General features: G+C 41.1%; 1 protein-coding gene across 2 annotated transcripts in view; it reads right to left on the bottom strand.

The window, feature by feature from the left end:
• The window catches only part of NEB (nebulin), a 206,554-nt gene that overhangs the window by 25,964 nt on the left and 158,335 nt on the right, over positions 1 to 22,255 (bottom strand). For both annotated transcript variants that reach the window (XM_069472708.1, XM_069472715.1), the window contains 19 exons: positions 21,735 to 21,839; positions 19,237 to 19,341; positions 18,782 to 18,889; positions 17,307 to 17,411; positions 15,570 to 15,674; positions 15,041 to 15,145; positions 14,272 to 14,376; positions 14,067 to 14,177; positions 13,262 to 13,372; positions 12,923 to 13,024; positions 12,719 to 12,823; positions 7,880 to 7,990; positions 7,197 to 7,301; positions 6,542 to 6,646; positions 4,322 to 4,426; positions 2,794 to 2,904; positions 2,274 to 2,384; positions 1,539 to 1,652; positions 675 to 779 (listed from right to left, as the gene is read on the bottom strand). In XM_069472708.1, the coding sequence (XP_069328809.1) occupies positions 675 to 779; positions 1,539 to 1,652; positions 2,274 to 2,384; positions 2,794 to 2,904; positions 4,322 to 4,426; positions 6,542 to 6,646; positions 7,197 to 7,301; positions 7,880 to 7,990; positions 12,719 to 12,823; positions 12,923 to 13,024; positions 13,262 to 13,372; positions 14,067 to 14,177; positions 14,272 to 14,376; positions 15,041 to 15,145; positions 15,570 to 15,674; positions 17,307 to 17,411; positions 18,782 to 18,889; positions 19,237 to 19,341; positions 21,735 to 21,839 (2,034 nt within the window). The remainder of the gene's footprint in view (positions 1 to 674; positions 780 to 1,538; positions 1,653 to 2,273; positions 2,385 to 2,793; positions 2,905 to 4,321; positions 4,427 to 6,541; positions 6,647 to 7,196; positions 7,302 to 7,879; positions 7,991 to 12,718; positions 12,824 to 12,922; positions 13,025 to 13,261; positions 13,373 to 14,066; positions 14,178 to 14,271; positions 14,377 to 15,040; positions 15,146 to 15,569; positions 15,675 to 17,306; positions 17,412 to 18,781; positions 18,890 to 19,236; positions 19,342 to 21,734; positions 21,840 to 22,255) is intronic.

Genomic DNA, 22,255 nt, shown 5'->3' with positions numbered 1-22,255 from the left:
AAGCCTACCTCAGATTTGCTACCTTCTAAATTCCAGGGTTGGACCAGGGAATCTATACTCCCATGTGTTTATAAAGCACAGCCAGGCCAGATAACCACTGCTTTGGAACTCATTGATGAGAAGACAAGCAAAAATTTTAATTTAGGGCTACTCAAACAAATTGCAGACTCTTGATCATTACTGAAGATTATTAACACAAATGAGAATGAGAGTCTATCTTGGTGCGTGAAGGACATCCCACTTCATCTCTCTATTTGTAGGAAGATGGAGAGTTATTCATCATGGGAGGAATCATGGTCACAGTGTGTGGTTAGAGTTAATGACACAATCTCAATCTTGTTAGAGATTGGTAATCCAAATGTGGGCTGTCTACTTTGTTTCTTCCACATTTGCAGACAAATTTTAGATCCCCATTATGAGACTTTACATGTTAAAGTATTGATTAATTAATTATGAGTTGTACCACATAAGAGTTCTTCAGTACCTTAAAATTTCCACTTATAATCTCTTTTAAATCTGATACAGAAATCTTAACTCTTATTCAAACCTGCATCATAGGTGAATCCCTTCTTTTTTATTGGGAAAAACTGATTTGAAAGCAAGTCCTATTAATGGAAAGACTTTTGTTCTTCACAATTAGGGTCCATGAGTGACAATCTGATGAATGTCCTTACCTGGCTTGAAAGGTTCTTGACTTGTTGGGCATGAATGATCTCCGGAGTATCAACCACGGAAGTGAAATTGGCCTTTTCCATTTCTGCTGATTGCTTATACTTAATCTGTAAAAGGACACCCAATAGTTGGGTAAATGTTTACAATGTGCACAACATTTGTTGGCTAGATTTGATTAAGAGGTGACCAATATTTTTTTTTCTAAGAGTAACTCATTCATTTGACATTCAACAGACATTTCTTCCTATTATGTTTATAGTTTTATACTAAAGAGTGAGACTCAGAGAGAAAAGTCGAGTCCTAACTGTTTATAGACTTACTTTCTAGTTGGGCACAGCGTGAGGTATGGGTAAGGAGAGAAATAATCAACAGATAATAAGACATGGATTGTTTACACAGGAGCTGGGAGAATGGCCAGTAAGTGAAAGACCCACATCAGTTAGCATTAGACAGCGTACAATACCTAAAACTATGTTTTAAACTTGGGGCTTGATGGGAGAGAAAGAAAGAACTCCCAAGTTATTAGCAAGGAATTCTTGACGCCGAATGAGGAGCGGATTGACTGAGAGACAAGGCCAGGATGTCAGAGTCTGCCCCAGCTCCAAGCAGCTCTTTGGTTCTCAACTTCTGCCCTTGGCTCTGAGTGTCCCCAGGTGGCTATAGACTCAGAAAGGCCGACAGAAACAAGCCTGGCAAAGGGTCCCTCATCCTTTCATTGGAATGGATTCCACCAGGCAGATGTTCAAGAAGGCCATTGTATGCATTTCACTGTCACTGATGGACAAGTAAGATGACAGGGGGACAACATTGTGTCCTTAAGTCACAATGACTGTCTTGAAAGACTGGGATGGAGTAGTAACTCTGACCTGACTGGCAATATCAGTAGCGTTCTTGGCCCTCATGAAATCTGGAGTTTCATTGGCCATGGCATTCAGGCCTCTTCCTTTGACTTCCAGTTCCAGGTCTCGCTTATATTCTTTCTGTAGTAGCATTAAAAAAAAAAAAAAGTTACCTAACTTTCATCACTAGGTAATAAACATACAGAGTGACTGTACATCCACATAAATAACATGCCACCTCAGTTGTCACAGACGGTGTCTCTTGTTAGCTAAGAAGATTAATAGTTCATCTTCGCTGTTCCATGTGGTGTCCACTGAAGCCCACCGTAGGAATCTGTTCTACCCGTGTCAGTTAGTCAACAGAAGGTCTCCTTCTGAATACATTTAGTGTTCTCTACTTAGAAAATTAGAGTATAAATTGCAAATCTGGTTTGGTACATAACTAGTATTAAGTTAGGTGCACACCACTTCAGTATGGTGTTTTTATTTAAATGAGTACACCCACTGTGTCAAGGTTAAATAAGATGATATTAGATAAATAATGGGTTATGATAACCACTATAGAAACAGACTGTTACAATATCCACTTATCGGAAATTGAGATATATTTTATTTAATGGTTAATAAGCATCTTGGATATGGAATTTGAAAATTAAAAACTCTTTTTGTCTCTTCTCTGTTTTTGTCTTGTTTTTTCCGTAACTGGGCTGGGAGGGAAAAGATGCCCTTTTCGTTTTGTGCGGGTGGTCGCTGTGGGCCTACCTCATTGAGGATCTGGGTGGCGTTCTTTGCTCTTAGCATGTCAGGTGTGTCTTCCATTTCAGTGAGACCCTTCCCACGGATGCTTTCCTCTAGATCTTTCCGGTACTCTTTCTATATCACAAAATAAAAGCAACAACACTGACGAGGAAGCCTGAATTATTCCCCTTAGGTGAAGAGCCAAAAAACCAGAAAATAAGAAAAACTCTTCCAATTTTTAGACAAGTTTAGTAAGTCAAGATATGAATAAAAGCAGGGTATAAGCTTCATCAGTTAATATTAAATATCAACTGAAAAACTAGAAATTAAAGGAATGCTAAGGTAAGCACATTTATTAGGTATTCAATTAAGAAATTAGAAGAATTAACATGGGTAATTGATTAGGTGGTAGCATCAAACACGTGAACCCAACTTGAAACCCCCAGTTAGGTGATGCTGAAAGTGGTAGAAGGAACACATTAATGGGTGTCATTAGTGCAATTATTTGGATCAAGAAGGAAAGAAAAGACCAAGTGGGCACTACCTCGCTTGCTATTTTGGTTGCATATTTGACATGTAACAAAGCTGGCGTGACCTCCAGGCCAGTCAGGTTTCTGCCTTTAATGGACTCGTCATAATCCCTCCTATATTCTTTCTAATGTGAGTAGGAAGGAAAGACAAGTTAAAAAAGAATCTTTGTTACAATTTATCTCTCAATCCTGGGAAGAAAAGAAAATTATGTTTCTCTCTACGTATGGTCTCTTTACTCAATCATAATTCTGCTAATGCTCACAACATTTGAAACATGTACGACTGTTCTAGAAATACTTTGTCTAGAGCAGATAACCCCAAGGAAACTCAGAGGCTGAGAAACTTTGATGGGCTCCCCAGTCCCCTCTCTACCTTTGGGACTGGGGCTGGCCGAGCAGAAGGATGAAGGCACCACCAAGAACAAGGCACCACCAAGAATGTGAATCGACCATCATCTGTCCTGACACTTTTCTACATCTTTCTTAAGGTGACAGAAGATTTTACTTCAGAATTAAAAGTAAATGACTCAAGGGAAAAAAAAAATCCCAGGGGAAGGAGAGCCCAAGGGCACTGAATGCAAAGTTGGCCTTTTTCATAATCATGACCTATTTTTTTTTTTTAAATCACTGACTGTATGAGGCAGATAATGAAACACCGAGAAATCCTGTGGTTTTGTTCACCTCTGTCCCCTCCTCAAACTCCAGCCGACGCTGTCTCACACAGAAGCCTGGAATAGATGTTGGAACTCCACTTTTGTAATTTTTTAATTTTAATGGAATTTTGAATTTACAGAAAAGTTGCAAGAATAGTATAAGAAATTCCCATAGACTCTTTACTCAGATTCACCAATTCGTTTGAAACAATTTAAAAGTTTTAATGACCTAGCCATCTAGACACTAGAAAGCTCCACAAACTGCTACTTTTATTAAAAACCATTTATAGTTGGAGATATGGTCCTGGGAGGAGACGCAAACAGAAATTCCAAATAAGCCTGTTTCCCAATGAAAACAGACTTTCTAAGATTTAGCATAAGACTCCATTCTTCTCCACTCTTGCTTAAAAATGGAAAAAAATTATTTTTTAAATGTTTTTGCTTAAAATTCTAGAATAGGAAATGTGGCACCTTGACTTTTGATTTTCTAGGGTCCTGATAAACATCTTGATCACTGAGCCCCTTTTGTTTGGCTTGGGGCATCCTACCAAGAGTACAGCATCCCAAAGCCAATGGTGCAGAGGGAGCTTTTCATTCATCAAAGAAAAATTCAAATTATATTAAGTGTTAGGAATAGTTTGCTATGTTCTAATTTTATGAAAATCGTTGTTGAAATAAAACATATACAGTAAATACCTACTAAGGACATTGTTGTTAATAACTAAATCATAGGACTTCTGAAATAGAGAAAATTTTGGTGATTACATGTTAAAAAGTTGCGTCACCTACTGCTTTTGGATAACAAAAGACTGGACATGTTTGTGGGCAGAGCTTGTGTTCATTACTTTTATGGTATTGTTGTTGTGTGGTGTGTTCTTGCAGGACTTACCCCGCTCTGCATCTGCTGAGACTCTTTGGCAGTGAGGTATGTTGGTGTTTCAAAGTCCAACATGGGCTTTCCTCGTTCCTTTTCATACTTTTCTTTGTATTTCACCTGGTGATAAAAAGCCTTGTTAGGAGAGTCCCTGGTCAATTCCTAGACAGAAATCAGTTTCAGGCTAGTACTTATTAATTGATACATTATGTTCAATTGGGTGGCACCTCATTGTCACTCAAAACAGTTTCCAGGCTAGGTGCAGTGGCTCACACCTGTAATCCTTAGCGCTCTGGGAGGCTGAGGCGGGAGGATTGCTTGAGCTCAGGAGTTCAAGACCAGCCTGAGCAACATAGCAAGACCCCGTCTCTACTAAAAATAGAAAAAATTAGACCCCGTCTCTACTAAAAATAGAAAAATTAGCTGGCATCGTGGCACATGGCTGTAGTCCCAGCGACTTGGAAGACTGAGGCAGGAGGATCACTTGAGCCCAGGAGTTTGAGTTTGCTGTGAAGTCTATTCACACTGCTGCACTCTATCCAGAGTGACAGAGCAAGACTCTGTCTCAAAAGAACAAAAAAACTAGTTTCCTATTGTGTTTCAGATCCAGTACCTTTTTGCTAGTGCCTGGGGAAGGGCATGGGGTGGGGGGAATACTGTCTGCAAGGCATGATTAGGCTCTGCATTCAATTCAAGGAGAAAAAGGAACCACTGACAATAATCAGCTGAGAGAAATGCTGATGCAAGAAAATGCATGGGGAAAATTGCCCATAGATCAGGTGGGCCAAGAGTTGACGTATAGGTATAAATACTTTAATAATAGCATTAATCAATATTTCTGACAAAAACCTTCAGTTTTTATTTCATAAGAACTTTTATCAGAGATCTGGGGTCTTGACTGGATAGATAACACATGCAGCTTTCTTTATAAGTAAACACCTCTCTCTGGGTCATAACTGATCATGTAGTTAATGTAACAATACAAATTGGTATAAAAATGAAAACGAATTTACGTGTTGACTGACTAGTTTATAAATCTGACATTCTCAGAAGATCTCCAAGGCTGTTTTATAAATACAATGTGCTCATCCTCATCACATGAGATGAGGACTGGGGGGAGCCCCATAAATATTCACATTTCACAGCGGAGACGGGAAAGACAGAGAGGCAAAGGCCCTTTTTCACACAGCACCTAATGGCGATGCTCAATCTCAGCGCTCTCGGGTGTAACTAGACCTTGGACTAGAAGCCTGGGGGCACCTGCTGCTTTACCGACGACATGAGGACATTTCTAGTAATTCAGCCCTCTTGGTTAATGCCCAACAGGGGACCTAAATAATGCTGAATTTGCGATATAGGAGGTCATGTGAGAGCAGGTTCTTTCCTCAGGAAATCTTCATTTACTGTCACGAGTTGCTTAACGACTGGGATCTGTTCTGACAATGCATCGTTAGCAGTTTCATCACTGCGGGAACATCACAGAGTGTGCATGCACGAACCGGGATGGTACGGCCCACTACGCACCTAGGCTATGCAGCATCACCTCTTGCTCCTAGGCTGCAAACCTGCACAGCATGTTACTGTGCTGAACACCGCTCACAACTGTACCACGATGGTGTGTGTCTGTGTATCTAAACATAGAAGAGGTGCAGCAATAATGCAGTATAAAAGATAAAAAACAGTCCGCCTGTACAGGGCAGCCCTATTGTAATCTTACGGAACCACCGTCATACATGCAGACTGTCCTTGACCAAAACATCATGTGGTGCATGACTCTATTTTACCAATTTAGCCATTTCTTAAATTCCCCAAGACTCCTTCAGTGGTAGATCTGATCTTATCGCTTCTCTGCTTGAAATCCTCCTGACTCCGTCTGTCATCTATGGTCGTGTTTCCCAACCCGGGACACAAACTCAGGCGGCACATCAGGGTTGCTGTGAGGGATCTGTCTTCCTGCGTAACACAGTCTTTATGCTTCCAGCCCCTGGCAGTAACCTGAATTACATATATTGTATATATATTTCTATACTACATGTAGATGCTGTTATAATTTATAACACAAAAATTTGGTTCCAAATGTTTCTAAATTCAAAGCCCCCTTACAGCTTTGTTAATTTTCTTCAACAACGACTATTAAAAGCATAACTCCTATCCTGGAAGGAATCTATGAAATTTCTTTACATTGTGTGGTAGGTGGATGTGCATCAAGGAGAAAGTTGTGCTTGGTCAACTTACTATACTCTGTAGCTCGGTGGCCTCTTTTAGGTGCAGCTGCTCCAGGTTATCGGGTATTGTGTGGTAGTGGCCTTTACTCTTCTCGTAGTTCTTCTTGTACTGGTACTGAGGGAGAGGGGGCAAAAGGGCACATTGGTGCAAAAGCTGCTCGGCCCTCCCACTTCTCCTCTTGAGATTGCACATTTGCACAGCAGCATTGTCAAGACCAAACTAAAGTTAGCAAACACTAAATTGCGGGTTAAGAAAAAGTTTTCAAAGATGAAGATCCAAGTTTAGTGTTGTCAGTTAATACCAGATGTAAACAGGTGATGTGGCCTGTTCAAAGTAGGTGTGATAAGTAAAAAGTTAAAAGTAAAAGAAACTATTCCAGATGGTAGTTCTATGTCCTTAGAGGGAGAAGGGGGAATGGTTAATTGAAAAAAAAAATGTTTAAATACTCTAAAAATGTATTTTTACATTCTGAGAGGCATTATAGTCAACAGAGAATTGGTAGATCAATGTTGTAATTTGGAAGAATACACTCAAACAAGACCACACCTTTGTAATAAATCTAGCATATCAATAGCAGAGCAGAAGATACACGTGGGCCGAGAGAAAGAATTTAGTTGCAAGATGGGTGCAACAAGCTGTTTCTAGAGCAAACGATTGAGCTTACAGAACTGGCAAGTTGGCTTGTATTCAGGACATGGTTCATTATCAAAGATTCCTTCATGTCAGTCACAGGTTTGTGAAGTTTCTTCAGGTCAGCCTTATATTTAACCTACATGTTAAGGAGTGAAAAGGAAATCACATAAGTACGAAATGGAAAACAGTCTAAGGGAAATCATAGTTAGATACCCCATCAGGAAACAAATGCTGGAGATGGTGATGAAAAACCACACTTCATTCACAGTAGCCAAAGGTGGAAACAACCAAAGTGTCCATCAACAGAACAATGGATAAACAAAATGCAATACACACACTTAATGGAATATCATTCAGCTATAAAAAGGAATGAAGTTCTGATATACCCTACAACATGGATGGACCTTGAAAATATTATGCAAAGTGAAATAAGCCGAAAGGACAAATATGATTCCATCCTGTATGAAATCTCTAAAATAGGCAAATTCATAGAGACAAAAAGTAGATTAAAAGTTACAGGGGTTGAGGGAAGGAGGGAATGGGGAACTATTGCTTAATGGTTATAGAGTTTCTGTTTGTATGAAAAAGTTTTGGAAATAGTGATGGTGGTTGGACAACATTATGAATGTAATTAGTGCTATTGAATTGTATACTTTAAAATAGTTAAAACGGTAAATATCATGTTATACATTTACCACAATTTAAAAAACATACCTCACTTGCAAGATTATTAGCATCTTGCATGACTTTGTACAGCTGGCTGTCTTTCGGATTGTATTTTGGCGTCTTGCCCTTCTCTTTGTCGAAATTTTCCCGGTATTTAACCTAACAGCAAATACAAACATCCAAATTATTCCTGGACATTAATCAGTTTGGGAACTGAGGAATGGAGAAAACATAAATGCAAAAGAATATGCACTAGATATAAAGTGATCATATAATTTATTATCTAAATTGGGACATTTTTCAGACTAAAAGGGGGCACTATTATAATAATAATGATAATTACATCAGGGCAGCAGGCTATCAAGAATAAGACCGTCTGATATAGTACTGGCCTTGCTCACTTTTATAGTATCCAGAGGTATGAAAAATAATCACTTCTTTCTAATGTAAAACAAAAATAAGTGGGAAAAGCTTCAGACTAAATTCAGAGAAGTGATCTAATGTACTTGATTTGGAGCATTTTGGCCCTCGGAACTAGCAAATGCAAGAGTATTTTAGGTTTACTGTAAGAACTTCAAAGAGGGGTTGTAAATGATCAAGAAGGTTGAGAAGTAAGGAATCTGTTAAATTAGGGGAATTTATTGTTATTTTAAAATAGTACTTTGGCTATATCATTTAAAATTTTTAAAACTTGGCCAAAATGGTACAACTTCTGAGTTAAAAAAAAATAGAGTTTGGGGGTTAATGGTTTTAAGTATGATTTCAGACTAGAAGTAAGAAAAAAGTGAGATACTTTAGAATAATAAGAAAAATAAGATTAAATATACTCTTAGGCCAGGCACAGTGGCTCAATGCCTATAATCCCAGTACTTTGGAAGGCCAAGGCAAGAGGATCACTTGAGTCCAAGAGTTCAAGACCAGCCTAGGCAACATTGCAAGACCTCATCTCTACAAAACAAACAAACAAACAAAATAGCTGGGTGTGGCGGCATATGCCTGTAGTCCCAGCTACTCAGGAGACAGAAGGAGAAGGATCACTTAAGGCTAGGAGTTCAGGGCTGCAGTGAGCTCTAATCATGCCACTGCACTCCAGGCTAGGTGACAAAGAAGACTCTGTCTCCAAAAAAACCCATATATATGGGTTTTATATATAGATATAGATATAGATACCAGTCTCAGATATTGGGCCTATTTTTTATATATATATCACACACACACACTTTTAGGATACAAAAAAATAAAGATATGAAAAGGGCTAAATAAACCCTGATTTAAAAAATAAGCACAATACCTGGCACTAATAGTTGCTCAATAAGTGTGATTTGATTGAATAAAAGGAAGAGATAGTCATTATGTCTAGGAAAAATATCTTAAGAAGATGATTCATTTATAGGAAAATTCAACAGAATCACTGAAAGTGACAGAAACATTTTCTTATTGAAACACAGACTGATGCCTTTGTCAATTGTATTGTAGGATTAAGTCCAGAATTAGAATTCCACTAATTATTCACTCTAGGAAGAATGAAAATGAGCTATTTCTAGGTGTTAGCCAATTAAAAAGACAATCAATTTTTAACTCTCAAAGATATCTAGAGTTTCTGTTATTGATAAGATGAAAGAGTCACTCATCCAAAGTTAGCACAGCAGAACCCATTCGCTGGGACATTTCACTCTGCATTCATTTAAAGCCAGTACCCCTCATGCTTCCTCACTGTACTTGACACAGCCTGCAGAACAGACGTGAAGTGAGACCACTCAAATGCTGAAACAATGAAATCTGCCACATCAGAGAATATGCATTCACAGTGCTGAGACTCCTTCACTTTGAATCAATCCTCAGTGGAAATGCAGAGAAAAAATAAGCATGCAGAACAGATGAGCATGATGCAGGCACACTGACACAGACATACAAAGGCAGGGGTGGGAACACAACATACAGTAATAAAACACTGAAATGTGGGCAAATGCTACAACGGCTCTTCTCTGAAAGAAATTCACTCTGAAGATAAAGAAATGGAAAGCCTGCTAAGGAAAGTCGGAGGCGGTGAGCTGTTGCCTAGACCAAAAGGCAACTTTTCCTTAGGGATATAGAAACTCATAAAACTAGGGACGCTCCCAAGACCTGTGAAACGCAGAAAAGCCACATAAACCAGATGTGCAGAGTCAGAGTGGGGAAGAAAAGAAGCAAAAGCCCATCGTGGAACAAAACCTGCTTCTTTTAGAAGTATGCTAAAAGTCATTCTTTCTGTTAGAAAAATAATTTGTTTCTGAATAAATATTTATTTAAAGAACAGCAATTCCATTGGTTCCGCTTTAGTTTCTTTTTCTTCTGTTCATTTCAAGTTAACTTAAATTTCCAACTTTTAACTGCAAAAAAGTTATGCCTCCCCTCTCCATGAGAGGGCCTTCAAGCAAATGCAACCTGGCACAACTACTAATATGCATCTGAGTTTAGCATTTTTGGCCTTCCTTTTTTAGTAGGTCTTAAAACTATTGCATTTTGAAAAGTAAGGACATGTATCAGACTCAGGACTCCTGGAATTCTTAGAATGGTATTGGACAAGGTAGTAATGTAGTAAAACTACATACAGCAAGATGGAATTGTGGCATTATGCAATGGTGAAGCCTTTCTTTTTCTTGTTAACTATGGAAGTCGAGAGGCAACAGTGTGATGCCACATGTCAGCAAGTGGCATTGCAGACGTTTATAATCCCAGCAGGCTCAGATATCGGGTCTATTACAGATGTAGTGTAGGAAAGTGATTTTGACTAAATTATTCTTTCCACAGTTTAATTATATTTAGACATCTGACATCTAATTGTTCAGCTCCTTTTCAGGGAATTGAGCTGGCACTTCTAAAGACTGAAGAGCAGTCCCAAGAATTAGAAAAGCTATTAAAAGTTTATTTTGTTGATTCATAGCAGGCCTGAATGGAAAGACTGTATTGAATACCAGTCTTAAGGTAAATAACTTCAGAAGAAGCAGAGGTTTTCTTTGTGTGGTTGGCGCGAGATTCTCAGTGTGTTTTCATTTCATCGTTCAAGTTGATCAGTGTCAGCGAGTCAGCGTACATGGGAGGCCAGCTCCACGTCCTGTCTACCTTCCTTTATCCCAAGTAGTATGTTCCAGAGGGAAAGGTTCATGCAGGAAAAGAGGGGTGTGTGCAAAACTACATCCTTTGACAAATTCCCACAGCACTCTACACGTTCCAACACAAAATCAACAGAAAAGAGTGCAGCTTGGTCAGTCCCCTGACCAAGGCCAAGGATAGAAGAGAGAATAAGAGAAAGACAGAGATATTGGCTTGCTGGTCTCAGTCTTACATCACTGATGAGTACATTAATTTTCTTAAGATGCCTCATCATAGGGGTGTCATAAGATGCAGCGCCGTGCCCTCTCCTTTGGCCTTTGAGGTGTTCTGCCTAGAGTACGCAGCAAGACAGCGAAGTCAGAACGGGGAGGGCCTACACATGGCTGGAGCGTTCTTGGGCCAGGGCCCACACCATGAAGCTGTCAATCTCGAGGCCAGCCTTCCACAGGAAGTGAACCCAGGAAGCTGAGCTCATGAAAGGATCTTGTCAGGTTCCGTCTCCATCCCATAGGATTCACTTAGGATTAGAAATGGAGGCTCTCAATTTTGGAAAACAGTGAAGTGTTCAAAATATCACCACCAAAGTCACTTCTTTGTTTTTAACTTGATCATGGTATGAGCTTGGACATTTAAAAACATGTTAAATTTTTTACATGAATAAGTTCTTGTTACATTTCATTACGCTTAGAGATTCCAAATGTGTTTTTGTTGGTGAGCTTATTTCTTGGTTTCAAATGCTTACACAATTCCATTAATGTATAATAGAAATATTGCATAGGACCTTTAAATTCAAAAACTTTCAAAAGTCATATTTGCTTATTACCAGTCATCTGAACTTTTTGTCTTTTCATAATTCTGACTTGTTTTGTTACTTGACATTACTACTTTAAATCTTCCAAAAGATTGGAATCCCATGTTTGGTATTGTTGAAAGTCAGTCACGTACAACAACCAAATGTATCTCAAACCTATTTCTTCCAAAAAATATTGGAGAGAAGAAGAAGAAAGTAGGATCTCTAAATTGGGGGAGAAATAAGATATTCTTGAGCTAAAGTCCCATGGGACTAAACTTGCTCTCTGAAAGATCCGGTGGTAGATTATGGGGTCTCTGAGCTAAAGTTTGAAAACCTATCATAGTTTAGGAGGATTCTAGATAATTGATCCAACAAGGGAAATCAGATAAGGTGGTCATTGGGTTTGGGAAATACATTTCTGAGTCCATCTTCTTCTCAGCAATATGAAATCTGCTAGAACGAGGCATTCTCCCCCCAGCATACTTTGATCAAACACTTGTCACACCAAATTGTAATTATTTATCCATGGGCAAGTTGTCTGAAGACATCTGCTCATCCCTAGTCCCTAGCCCAGGCAGTCAATATAGGTAGGTTGAATTTTTTTCACCTGGTTGGGTTCTAGAAGTTAGAATTTCATGACTCTTGCATGTTAACAAGTCTACCACAGACCTTCAGGTGTAACTGCTACTGTCTGGGGAAAGGGTCCAAGGGTCCGATCATCTCATGAGCTGATGTTTTTGTCACATGAAGATAGTTAAGCACACAGACACCTAGACAAATACCCGTAAGTGGAAAAGTGGAGAACAAGAAAGGCCTAGATAGGTTGGAGAAGGTCCTCGGCACACTTTCTATGACATAACTTGTCAAAGTTCTGCAGTGCTATTAAAGACCCAGCATCTCTTTTGTCGGTAATGTTGCACTTTCATTCTGGGAATCACTTCTTCCTGTAAGGTTTTGCAAACCCCCTCACGGTGGGGCTGCTGCCTGCCCATCTGCATTACCTGGCTGCTCAGCCTGGCTGCCTTCTTGGCCATTTCGATGTCTGGGCGACCGAGCATGCTCAGGCCATGGCTGCCCTCCTTTCGGTGCTTGGCTCTGTACTCCACCTGGATCGGACAAAACCAAAACGGGCAGTAGGTGATGGGTGCCTTGTACTACCTGGCAGTGGCCATTGGAGACCAGGGACATTTTAACCACAGCCTTACCTCACTGGCCTGTTTGGCTGCCTGCGTGGCTTTCTTGATGTCTGGCCGATCAGCCACTGTGGTGTAATGCAGGTTTGCTTTGGCATCTTTTCTGTAAGCGACCTTTATTGGGGAAGAAAAGTTTACTCACTTGACGGATACGCTATCTTTCCAAAAGTCCTCATTAAGCACAAGCAACATTTTTCCTTAAAACTGAACCAATTCCCACCACTATTTTTTTTGTAAACAACCAGATAAAGAACTTAGGGTGACCAGACCCTGGAATAATAAAAGCATGCCCCAGTTGGGGATCCATTGCTTCAAAGGGGCCCCTGAGAACGTTGAGAGGGGAAAACTCACGTCACTCTGCTTCTTGGCCACATCCATAGCATGTTTCACATCTGGTGGCTCCAGCATAATGGAGTAGTTGGATTTTCCCTTCTCCTTGATAAACTTCTTTTTGTAATTTGTCTAAACAGAGGCAGAATTATTTATGTGAGCAGAGGAATCTGGGAACAGAATTAGTTTACTTGAAGATGTCCATGGCTTCTCATTTTGGCATCGGTCTAGGATATAGATCTCTGACCTATATTCTAAGTTCTTCCTTGTCATTTCTGTCCTGGAACCCAATACTAGATCCACCCTGCAATCTTTGGAGAACTGAATATAAGCAAATTAAACTCTTAGTTACCTTTACTACCTTTTAAAATTATATGGAACCATATGAGACTCATAAAATACAATATTAAATATCAGGATTACTATAGCATTATTGGTAAGGATAGAGTGGGCAGAGATTATTGAGGCACAAAGAGGTGATTTTTACCTCTCTAAAATTGTTTAATAGTTTAATGATAGGAGAGGCCACACCTAATCAGCAATGTTTCTTCCTGCTATTAACACTGGGTTAGTAACATCTTATAGTGCTAGACCACCTGTCCTGTAGCAAAACTCACAACTGTCATAGTTGCCAGAACTGGAAAGCCAATAAATATTGGATCCTTTTTTAAATGAGAGTTTCAGATTCCCATATAGGTATTGGTGGTAAGACCGAAGGCACAGAAAGGATAGCATGCGTAAGGAAAAGGGCAGCTTGCAGTCTTTCATCGGATCCTACAGTAGAGTGGCATCGCTGCTGTCAAGCGTCCTGTGGCTGGTCACTTACGTCACTGACATGCTTGGTCACTTCCTTGACATGGACAGTGTCCCGGGTCTCCGGCAGGGTTGTGTAGGAACCCTGGGCCAAGCGCTTCTTGACATAGTCCTTGTACTTGTTCTGGGGGATCCACAGAGAGCTGGTTAAGGTGTGTGCCCGGGGCATTAGCCCAGGACTGAAGGCAGAGCCTATGGGCGCGGGGAGGGGGGGTTACCTCGGACACCAGATTGCTGACAGTCTTTGCCAGGAGGATCTGAGGAGTGTCAGGCACAGCATGGCAGCTTCCTCTTTCCTTGACGTGTTTCTCTTTGTATTTCAGCTGTATGGGTGGAAAAAAAAAAGCATTTATTTAGCTCCCCTGGGAATCCTGCATATTTTTATGCCCCCAAATCACTAGATTATAGCTGGGAGAACAGCATCATTGACAAACAAGGAATGCTAAATTCAATAAAAGATCTGATGTTTGGAAATCTTGGGAAATATTCAAAGGGTGTTTTTCCTTATCTCTTGGAAGTTATGGTTTTAATAACAATCAAAATGGATTTCATGATGAATCTTTATACAGACGGACTTTAGTTTAAAGCATTCTGAAATATGTCACTGACCCTCCCGTAAACTCTTATTCCTTCCTTACAGATGAGGAAGCTGTACGTAAAGGAAAAGTATGATCCTGCAGAGAACAAGTGATGAAGTTTCCGTGTAGAATGCAGTGGGGCCTTCAGAGTCTTAATTCCTGGGGTGCGAACTGTTTGTGCTGGTGGCACAGCACAAATCAAGAACTGTCACCTGGATTTACTGGCACTTGCACTGCTGCTGTTTGACCACTGGTGTCTACGGAGGGCAAGGCCATATTGCAGGACCCACACCTGAGCCCCGACAGAAGCAGGTCTCCTCTGTCCTTCCCTGGGTGTCCCTGCGGACTGTGAAATGGAAGGGGTGGCCCTGCATGAGGTTAGGCATCATGGAAGGAAGTGGATACTTACATCGCTTTCTATTAAGGTGTTCTTGAGGGCCAGCACCGTGTTTTTATCATCTGTGACAGAAAGCTTGCAACCCTTGAGGAACTCTCGGTCCAGCTTATATTCAAACTGTTAGGGAAGAAAGGCAGAGGAGGCAGGAGAGGGTCACAGGCACAGGAAAAAGCTGGACATTTGTTTAAACCCACAGGGAGTCCTCATAGGGGCTGATGAGGATCTGCTACCAGAATGAGGGCTTCTTGACCCCTCATTGCACTCTGGGCATCTCCTTCCCAGCCCAGCTGCCAGGACCTTGCCCTCCTCGTCCCAGTGACACCCCCAGGCTCTGCACAGCCTCAGGCAAGACTCTGAGCCACTCGTGTCCAGGTCCTGCCGGGGGACAGCAGGCTGTGTGGCCAGGTTTGCTTCCTGAGCTTGCCTTTCACTTCCCCAACCCTCCTCTCCTCCTTGGGTCTCAAATGAGCTTGGGTTACCCCAAGACAGTGGTTATCACGAGTCATTATTCATTTTATTTCTCAGGTCACTCCTGTCTTACGTCGCTTTGCTGCAGGGACGACTTGGCGGCTTGGAGGAAGTCAGGTCTGTCGGGGGTCCACCTCCAGTGGGCTTTGTTGGCTTCATACTGCTTCTTGTAGTCCAGCTGTGTTCAGCAAGAGAGAAAGAAGTCACTTCATGCAGTAGGCTGAAGTCACAAACACACGTGGCCCAGAGGGACTCTTGCAGGTTAACACTCCACAAAGCATGATTCTTCGTGCAAGAGTGAGCCCCAGGTACAATTTCTGTACAATTTATGCAGCGACTCAGTCACTCAGAGGTCACCTATTGGGACCTTTTGGTCCCAAAATCATGGCTAAAATTGTAAAAGGTCTCCAGGGGAAATGATCCTACAATCTTCCTCACTCTGCCAATTCTCTGAATTACCTTCAGAATCAAGTACTTTTAATTTATAACTAAATTCAGGCTTAATTTTTTACAACTATTAAACACTTCAGGTATTTATTTTGTGCCAAGCACTTTTCTAAGTGCTTTACAAATTATAAAAATGAATTAAACAAATTATAAAATTTTTAAAATTAACTCATCTAATCTTCATAACAATTACACGGAATAGGCAGCCAAAGGAACTGCCTAGAAGGGTGAAGTAAGCCGCCCAAAGTGAGACAGCCAGCAGGTGGTGGAGCTGGGATTCGAACCCGGGCAGTCTGGCTTCAGAGGTGCTTGCACGCCTTCTAGGCTCAACCGGCCTGGAGAACTGGCTGCCTTGGGCCAAATCTGAGCCACAGAAGTATATGTATTTGAATCTGAGTGTCCTTGGGAAAGGCTCTTATTATCAGGCACATTTTGTCCCCTTATCCTTTTTCTTTCTTTCTCTCTCTCTTTTTTTTTTTTTATTGAGGTATGATTTATACACAATACAATGCACATGCTTTTATGTATACCATGTGATGAGATTTTTTTCCCCATGTTATTATGAAATTTTTCAAACACACAAAAGAATTGCCAGACTATTACAGAGAATACCCAGACAACCACCACTTGGATTCTGCGATGCACACTTTACTCCATGTGCTTTGTGCCGCATCTGTTCTCCTTCTATCCCTTACCCATCCTCAATCCATCCTCAGGATAGCTGCAAGCTACCTGGCAGCTGCTACAAGCTTTCAGTTTGCTGGCCCTGATAAATAGATGTTTCCTCTGGCCTAGTGGGCACTAATTGGGTAATAATGGCTTCATTGTACCAACCATTTTTTATATTTTTAAAGAAGTCAGTGGTCATCTCAATGCACAATATTTTTTCTGTGGTTGAGGCTTTAAGATGCCCCACCCAAAGAAATGAGTCAGTGCCGGGGACATGTGAGCAGGAAGAAGGGCTAGGTTAACGCCTGACCGCACCAAATGGCTCAATGTTTTCTCCTTCAGAAGAAGCAGGCTCTAGAGCTGGGGGCAGGAGGAGAGCACAGGGGAAGAGGATGAGATTTGCTGAGGCACCTTCCAAGATGCAACCTTCATTTCAGAATTAAATGTCCTATTTCTCAGCCACCCACCCCGAAGGCTGAGTGGGAGTAACATCTGTGGCAGGGGGTGACGCCACCCTTGCTCTTCCCACGATTCTCTGTGAGGACCGTCTAGCATCATTACTGATGCTCCTGGGACCTGGCTCTTGCTCCAGACTCACTAGAGCTCAGTCATTTGGAGAAATGTGACAGAGGCGATGTGTCCCACAGAAGCTGATAAACCCCCCATCAGGCTTGGGGAAGTTTCTGGAACTTACATTGGTGTTGACTTTGTAGGCGTCCTTGGCTGCTTTGATATGAACAGCATCTGGCTCAATAGTGCAGTTAGATTTATTTCTTTGGTAAACTTCTTTGTATTTCAGCTGTGGGAGGAAACACAGTGACAAGGTTAATTTTTTATAGCAGCATACTAAGCGTTTTAAAAAATAAGAAATTATGCATGACTATAGTACACAATGCTCCTCAAGATGGAATAAAAAAAAAAAATCTGCTGTGTCAAAAAGGATGCAGCTATTGCAGAGATGTACCTTCCTATCTCAGGTCTTCAAACCAGCTCCCCAGGGCACACTGACTGTGGTCACCAGTGTTGCCATATAACTTATGTCCCCGAGCATGTGTGAAAGGGCCAGTTGGATAGCTATCCATGCCTGCTTTCCCTTTCCTACATCAGAAAATCCTGCGTTCAGAACATCTTGAAAACTGCAGATGGAAGAGAAGCCTTCCCCCACCAGCTCACCGGGACAGAATTAGTCTTGCTCTCTTTCTATGTTCCCACAACTCTAGCTGTTATCATGTCACGTTGTAATTATTTGTTTATCTGCCTATTCTTTCCATTAAGCTAAACCCCTTAAGGGCAAAGATTGTGTGTCATTCATCATCTCATTCCTAGTGTCAGGCACACGGAAACTCAATAAATACTTGATGAATGAATGAACTGATGGATGTCATCACTATTGTCATTGCTAGAGATGCATCTAGCAAGTTTGGGGCTGTGTGGGTTTGGATGGGAGAGAGAGGCACAGGAAGGCTTAGCTTCTGCAGGCCCAATAACTGGTTTCTCTGTCCTGGGCCTGGGCCTTCTAGCTTTACCCACTTTTGCTCCTCTTAAATTTCAGGGTCTTGGGGCCCAGTCTGGGCCTTCTTACTCAACCTAGGATCCTAGGTTTTAGTGTGATTAAAGCCAGAGTAAACCATTCTAAGTAAACTGTTTGGTTAGGAACCAAAGTATGGTTCTAAACTATAGTAGGGTTTACTAAACTGATCATATGAATCACAATTTTCTGGGCTTCACCATAGACTTAGTTTACTAAATTACTAATCAGTATCTTTAGGGGAAAGGCCTGGAAATTAATATATATTTTTTTTATCAGTGCCCCAGGATATGTTCAAGCCATGTGGAGGGCCATCTGGGGAAACGCTCAAGGCATGTGAAGAGACCACACAACAGCCAAGCTCCCAGCCCACAGCCACCACCAACTCCTAGCCATGGGAGTGAGCCACCTGGGACGTCCTGGCCCAGCTGAGCCTCAGCTGTCTGCCCACACAGCACGTGGAGTAGAACTACCCAGCTGAGCCCAGTCAACTCAGAATCACAAGCAAAATAGATGACTTATTTTAAGACACTAAGTTTTAGGGTGGTTGCTACGCAGGAATAGATCATTGGACCATGGTTTGTTACATCACGTTAGAAAGAGGCCAAGACGAGAGGGACTGCAAACCGTCTGCTACTTACATCGCTGACTTCATCTTTGACCTTGCGTACATGCAGCAACATGGGCGTGTCGTGGATTGTGGTGTAACCTCTGGGTTTGGCCTTGTTGTATTCCAGTTTATAAAGTATCTGCGGGAGATTAAAAAGTAGAAAGACAATGTCATGCTTCTCAATTTACAATATAAAAATATAAATACAAAGGGTTTTTTTTTTTAATGAATATGAAAGAAAGAGAATTCTGTGAATTCAACAGGTGCTTTCACGCTCTGGGCTAAGGTCTCAGTGTTTGTCAATTTGGTTGGATCAGTTCTTTACTGTACAAGAAGAATCCTGTGCACAGCAGGACATTGAGCACCCCCGCCTTCCTCCCACCAACTGGCAGTGGTCTCCCAGACACTGTGACAATCCAAAGTGCCCCTCCACATTTGCAAATGCCTCCTGAGTTCGAGAATCTGGTCAGTGTTTCTTGTACTTACATCACTGATTTGTTTGTTGACTTTTGTAGTACGCAGGTGTTCTGGAGTGTCCACAACTGAGGTGAACTTGTCCTTTGACTTTTCATAGTTTTTCCTGTATTTGATCTAAATTGTAGAAGAGAAGAATGAGTTAACTCTAAGAAGTCAAACAGAGGGCTTTAAGGAACCTAATTTTCCTCTTGAAATACCAAAGTGGGAGATGGTGTCATGGTAGCTTTGTCTTTAAATCCTAACTGGAGATGTTTAACATAAATTTGTATTTGATGGCAAAAGTGTAATGGAGTTTGCAGATAATAATAATGATAATTTCCAATATGTTTTATACACATGGAAACTGAGGCCCCGAGAGGTTACGAGACTGAATCCAGAGAAGGACTAGAACCTTGATCTCTGACAAGGGACTATTTCACTCACAACATACCGCATTGAATATGTACAGTCTCCTATGGTATTTTTCCATATCAAAGATGAAAAAGATGTAAAATAATGAATATATATGGTTTGAAGTGTTTATCTTTTCTTATGGGGGGCAGGGTCTCACTCTGTCGTCAGAGCTAGAGTGCAGTGGTATCGTTAGAGCTCACTGCAACCTCAAACTCCTGGGCTCCAGCATTCCTCCTGCCTCAGCCTCCAGAGCAACTGGGACTACAGGAGCGCACCACCATGGCCAGCTAATTTTTCTATTTTTTTTTTTTTTTTTTGTAGAGACAGGGTCTTGCGCATGCTCAGGCTAGTCTCGAACTTCTGGCCTCAAGAAATCCTCCCTCCTTGGCCTCCCAAAGTGGTGTTTATCATTTAAAAAAATGCAGTTGTTTTTGTAATTTTCAAGTCAGTTTGTTTTCATGCACCTAAGCTGTTTCAAGCAGGGCAGATACAGAGAGCGCAACAAAATTTCATGCACAACTATCTGATGATCATATGAGGACAAAGGAGGAAGCTCAGGCAAATGGAATGTTTATAGGGACAGCTTATCTACCTCATTTCATGTGTTAATTTGATGACAAACCAAAATGATAAAAACAAGTTGCTAATACAAAAGTTTGTTTAAAAACTTTTTGGTCTGGGCAAATGGCACTTTATCAACATTGTATCTGGTATTTAACCAATTATCACTGTTTATTGCTTCTTCAAATTTACCTTTCAGCATGCGATGGAAAGTGTGTGCTTCAGCTGGCCTTGTAGAAAGGCAATATGATCAGTGATACTGAGAACGAGTGTGTGTGGGAACAGATGGGCTAGAAATAACCTAGCAAGTCAGCATCGAACTCGAGAGGCACCATGAATATTTACAACACTCAAAGAGCTGCACGATAATCCTCACCTCCTCACTAGAGTGGCAGTGATAATTGAACAATGGAAAAATTAGATGAAAACATTAAATATTCAGACCTTTTAAATGCTGTCAAATCTACTTACTATCTTCAATCTCTAAGGAATCTATTTCTTTGAGGCAAATACTGAAAAGTATAAATTACTGTTATACGAATTTGGAAATAATGTTTGAAAAAGTTAGTTAATGTTATTGGAAGTTCCAAAAGAGTCAGATGATGTGCAGATGACGGCTGTCTCATCATCCCCCTTGGCCACATTCCGAGTTCAGTTACAAGGAAAGAGTATTTATGAAGCCTTGTCATGTGAAACCAGCATGAGAATGGAGCAGGGAGAGGAAATCCATGAAAGCATAAAAGGGAATGCACCCAAGGCTTCTAAACCTCCTTCTTCCCATCCCATCAGACATTACCTGGCTCCACATGTATGTATTGTAGAGAGCAGTCAACATATCTGGACGCAGAATTTCATTACATCCTTGTTTCAGAAGCGTCTTGGCACTAGATTTATATTTTCTCTGTTCATGCAAAGAGCAGTGAAGCACAAAAGAGACTTATGAAGACAGAAAAGAACATGGCACTATATCCCACTCACCTCTGGAGTGAAGAGATGTAGGCATACCCGCTTTATGTACTCACATATATGCGTGGGTGAAGACACCAAGTACGTTACAATGCCAAGCAGAATGACTGCAATACTTGCAGTTGATGATGCATAATCCTTTTGAATGGGGAATGATACAGCTAGTCTCACTTATGTTACCACCAAAATTGCTTTATAGGAAAGAAGATAGTTTTGGAATAGAAAAATACAGTAAGGAGTTGTGTCTTCTTTCCTTCCATCAATTTTTGTTTGCTTGTTTGTTTTTGGTTTTGCAACTCAATTTGCAGTTTACAGGTGCAGTATACAAACAGGTTCTCCGGAAGAAGAAGGGTAGGAGGACCCAGCTTTTCTTTTCATCTTCACCACAGCACAAGTGAGCACACAGAGCATGGACTGGCACACTCAAATAGCTCACGGCTCTTTGGGTGGCTAGACAGATACTTGGAAACAGAACAGTCCAATATCATAGGCAGAACCTATGACATCCTTGCAGCAGACGGGACGACATCTCATGAGAAACCCGGAGCACATCCTGCCTGGGCCATCAGCCAGCCCTGTCACAGTACCTGACTGATCTGGTCGCCTGCGGTCTTAGCCAGCAGATGTCTAGGCTCATCCACTACCAGCTGGTATTTATCTTTCCGCTGCTCATAATCAGCTCTGTATTTTTTCTGCTCAAACATCATATCAAATTATAGCAAGAGTACAACTTCAAGGCTACATAGAAATGTCCCAAGGTAAACACTCCAGAGAGCAAGAAACATATCATATCTAGAAGTGGGCTCCCAAAGCACTCGGGGCAATAAAAACAGGGAAGCAAAGAGAGTCAATGAAGGAAGATCACCCAGAGAAGGCTGGAACATGGGATGGATCTGTTTTATACACTAAAATTAGAGTAGCTTGTGTCTAAACATTGTCCATCTTTATATATGAAGCCATTAGCAATGTTAGGTTTTATGGCACCTTACACTGTATATAAAATAAGGTACTGAGAAGCTACAGGTTTACTATCTAAGGGTTTGAGAAGCCAGAAGCATATCTGATGCTAAAACATTCATGGAAAAATTGTAATAGTCTTTTGATGCTA

The sequence above is a fragment of the Eulemur rufifrons genome, chromosome 1 (assembly GCF_041146395.1).
Source record: "Eulemur rufifrons isolate Redbay chromosome 1, OSU_ERuf_1, whole genome shotgun sequence".
Classification (NCBI taxonomy): Eukaryota; Metazoa; Chordata; class Mammalia; order Primates; family Lemuridae; genus Eulemur; species Eulemur rufifrons.
This window is presented reverse-complemented; position numbering and strand designations above follow the sequence as displayed.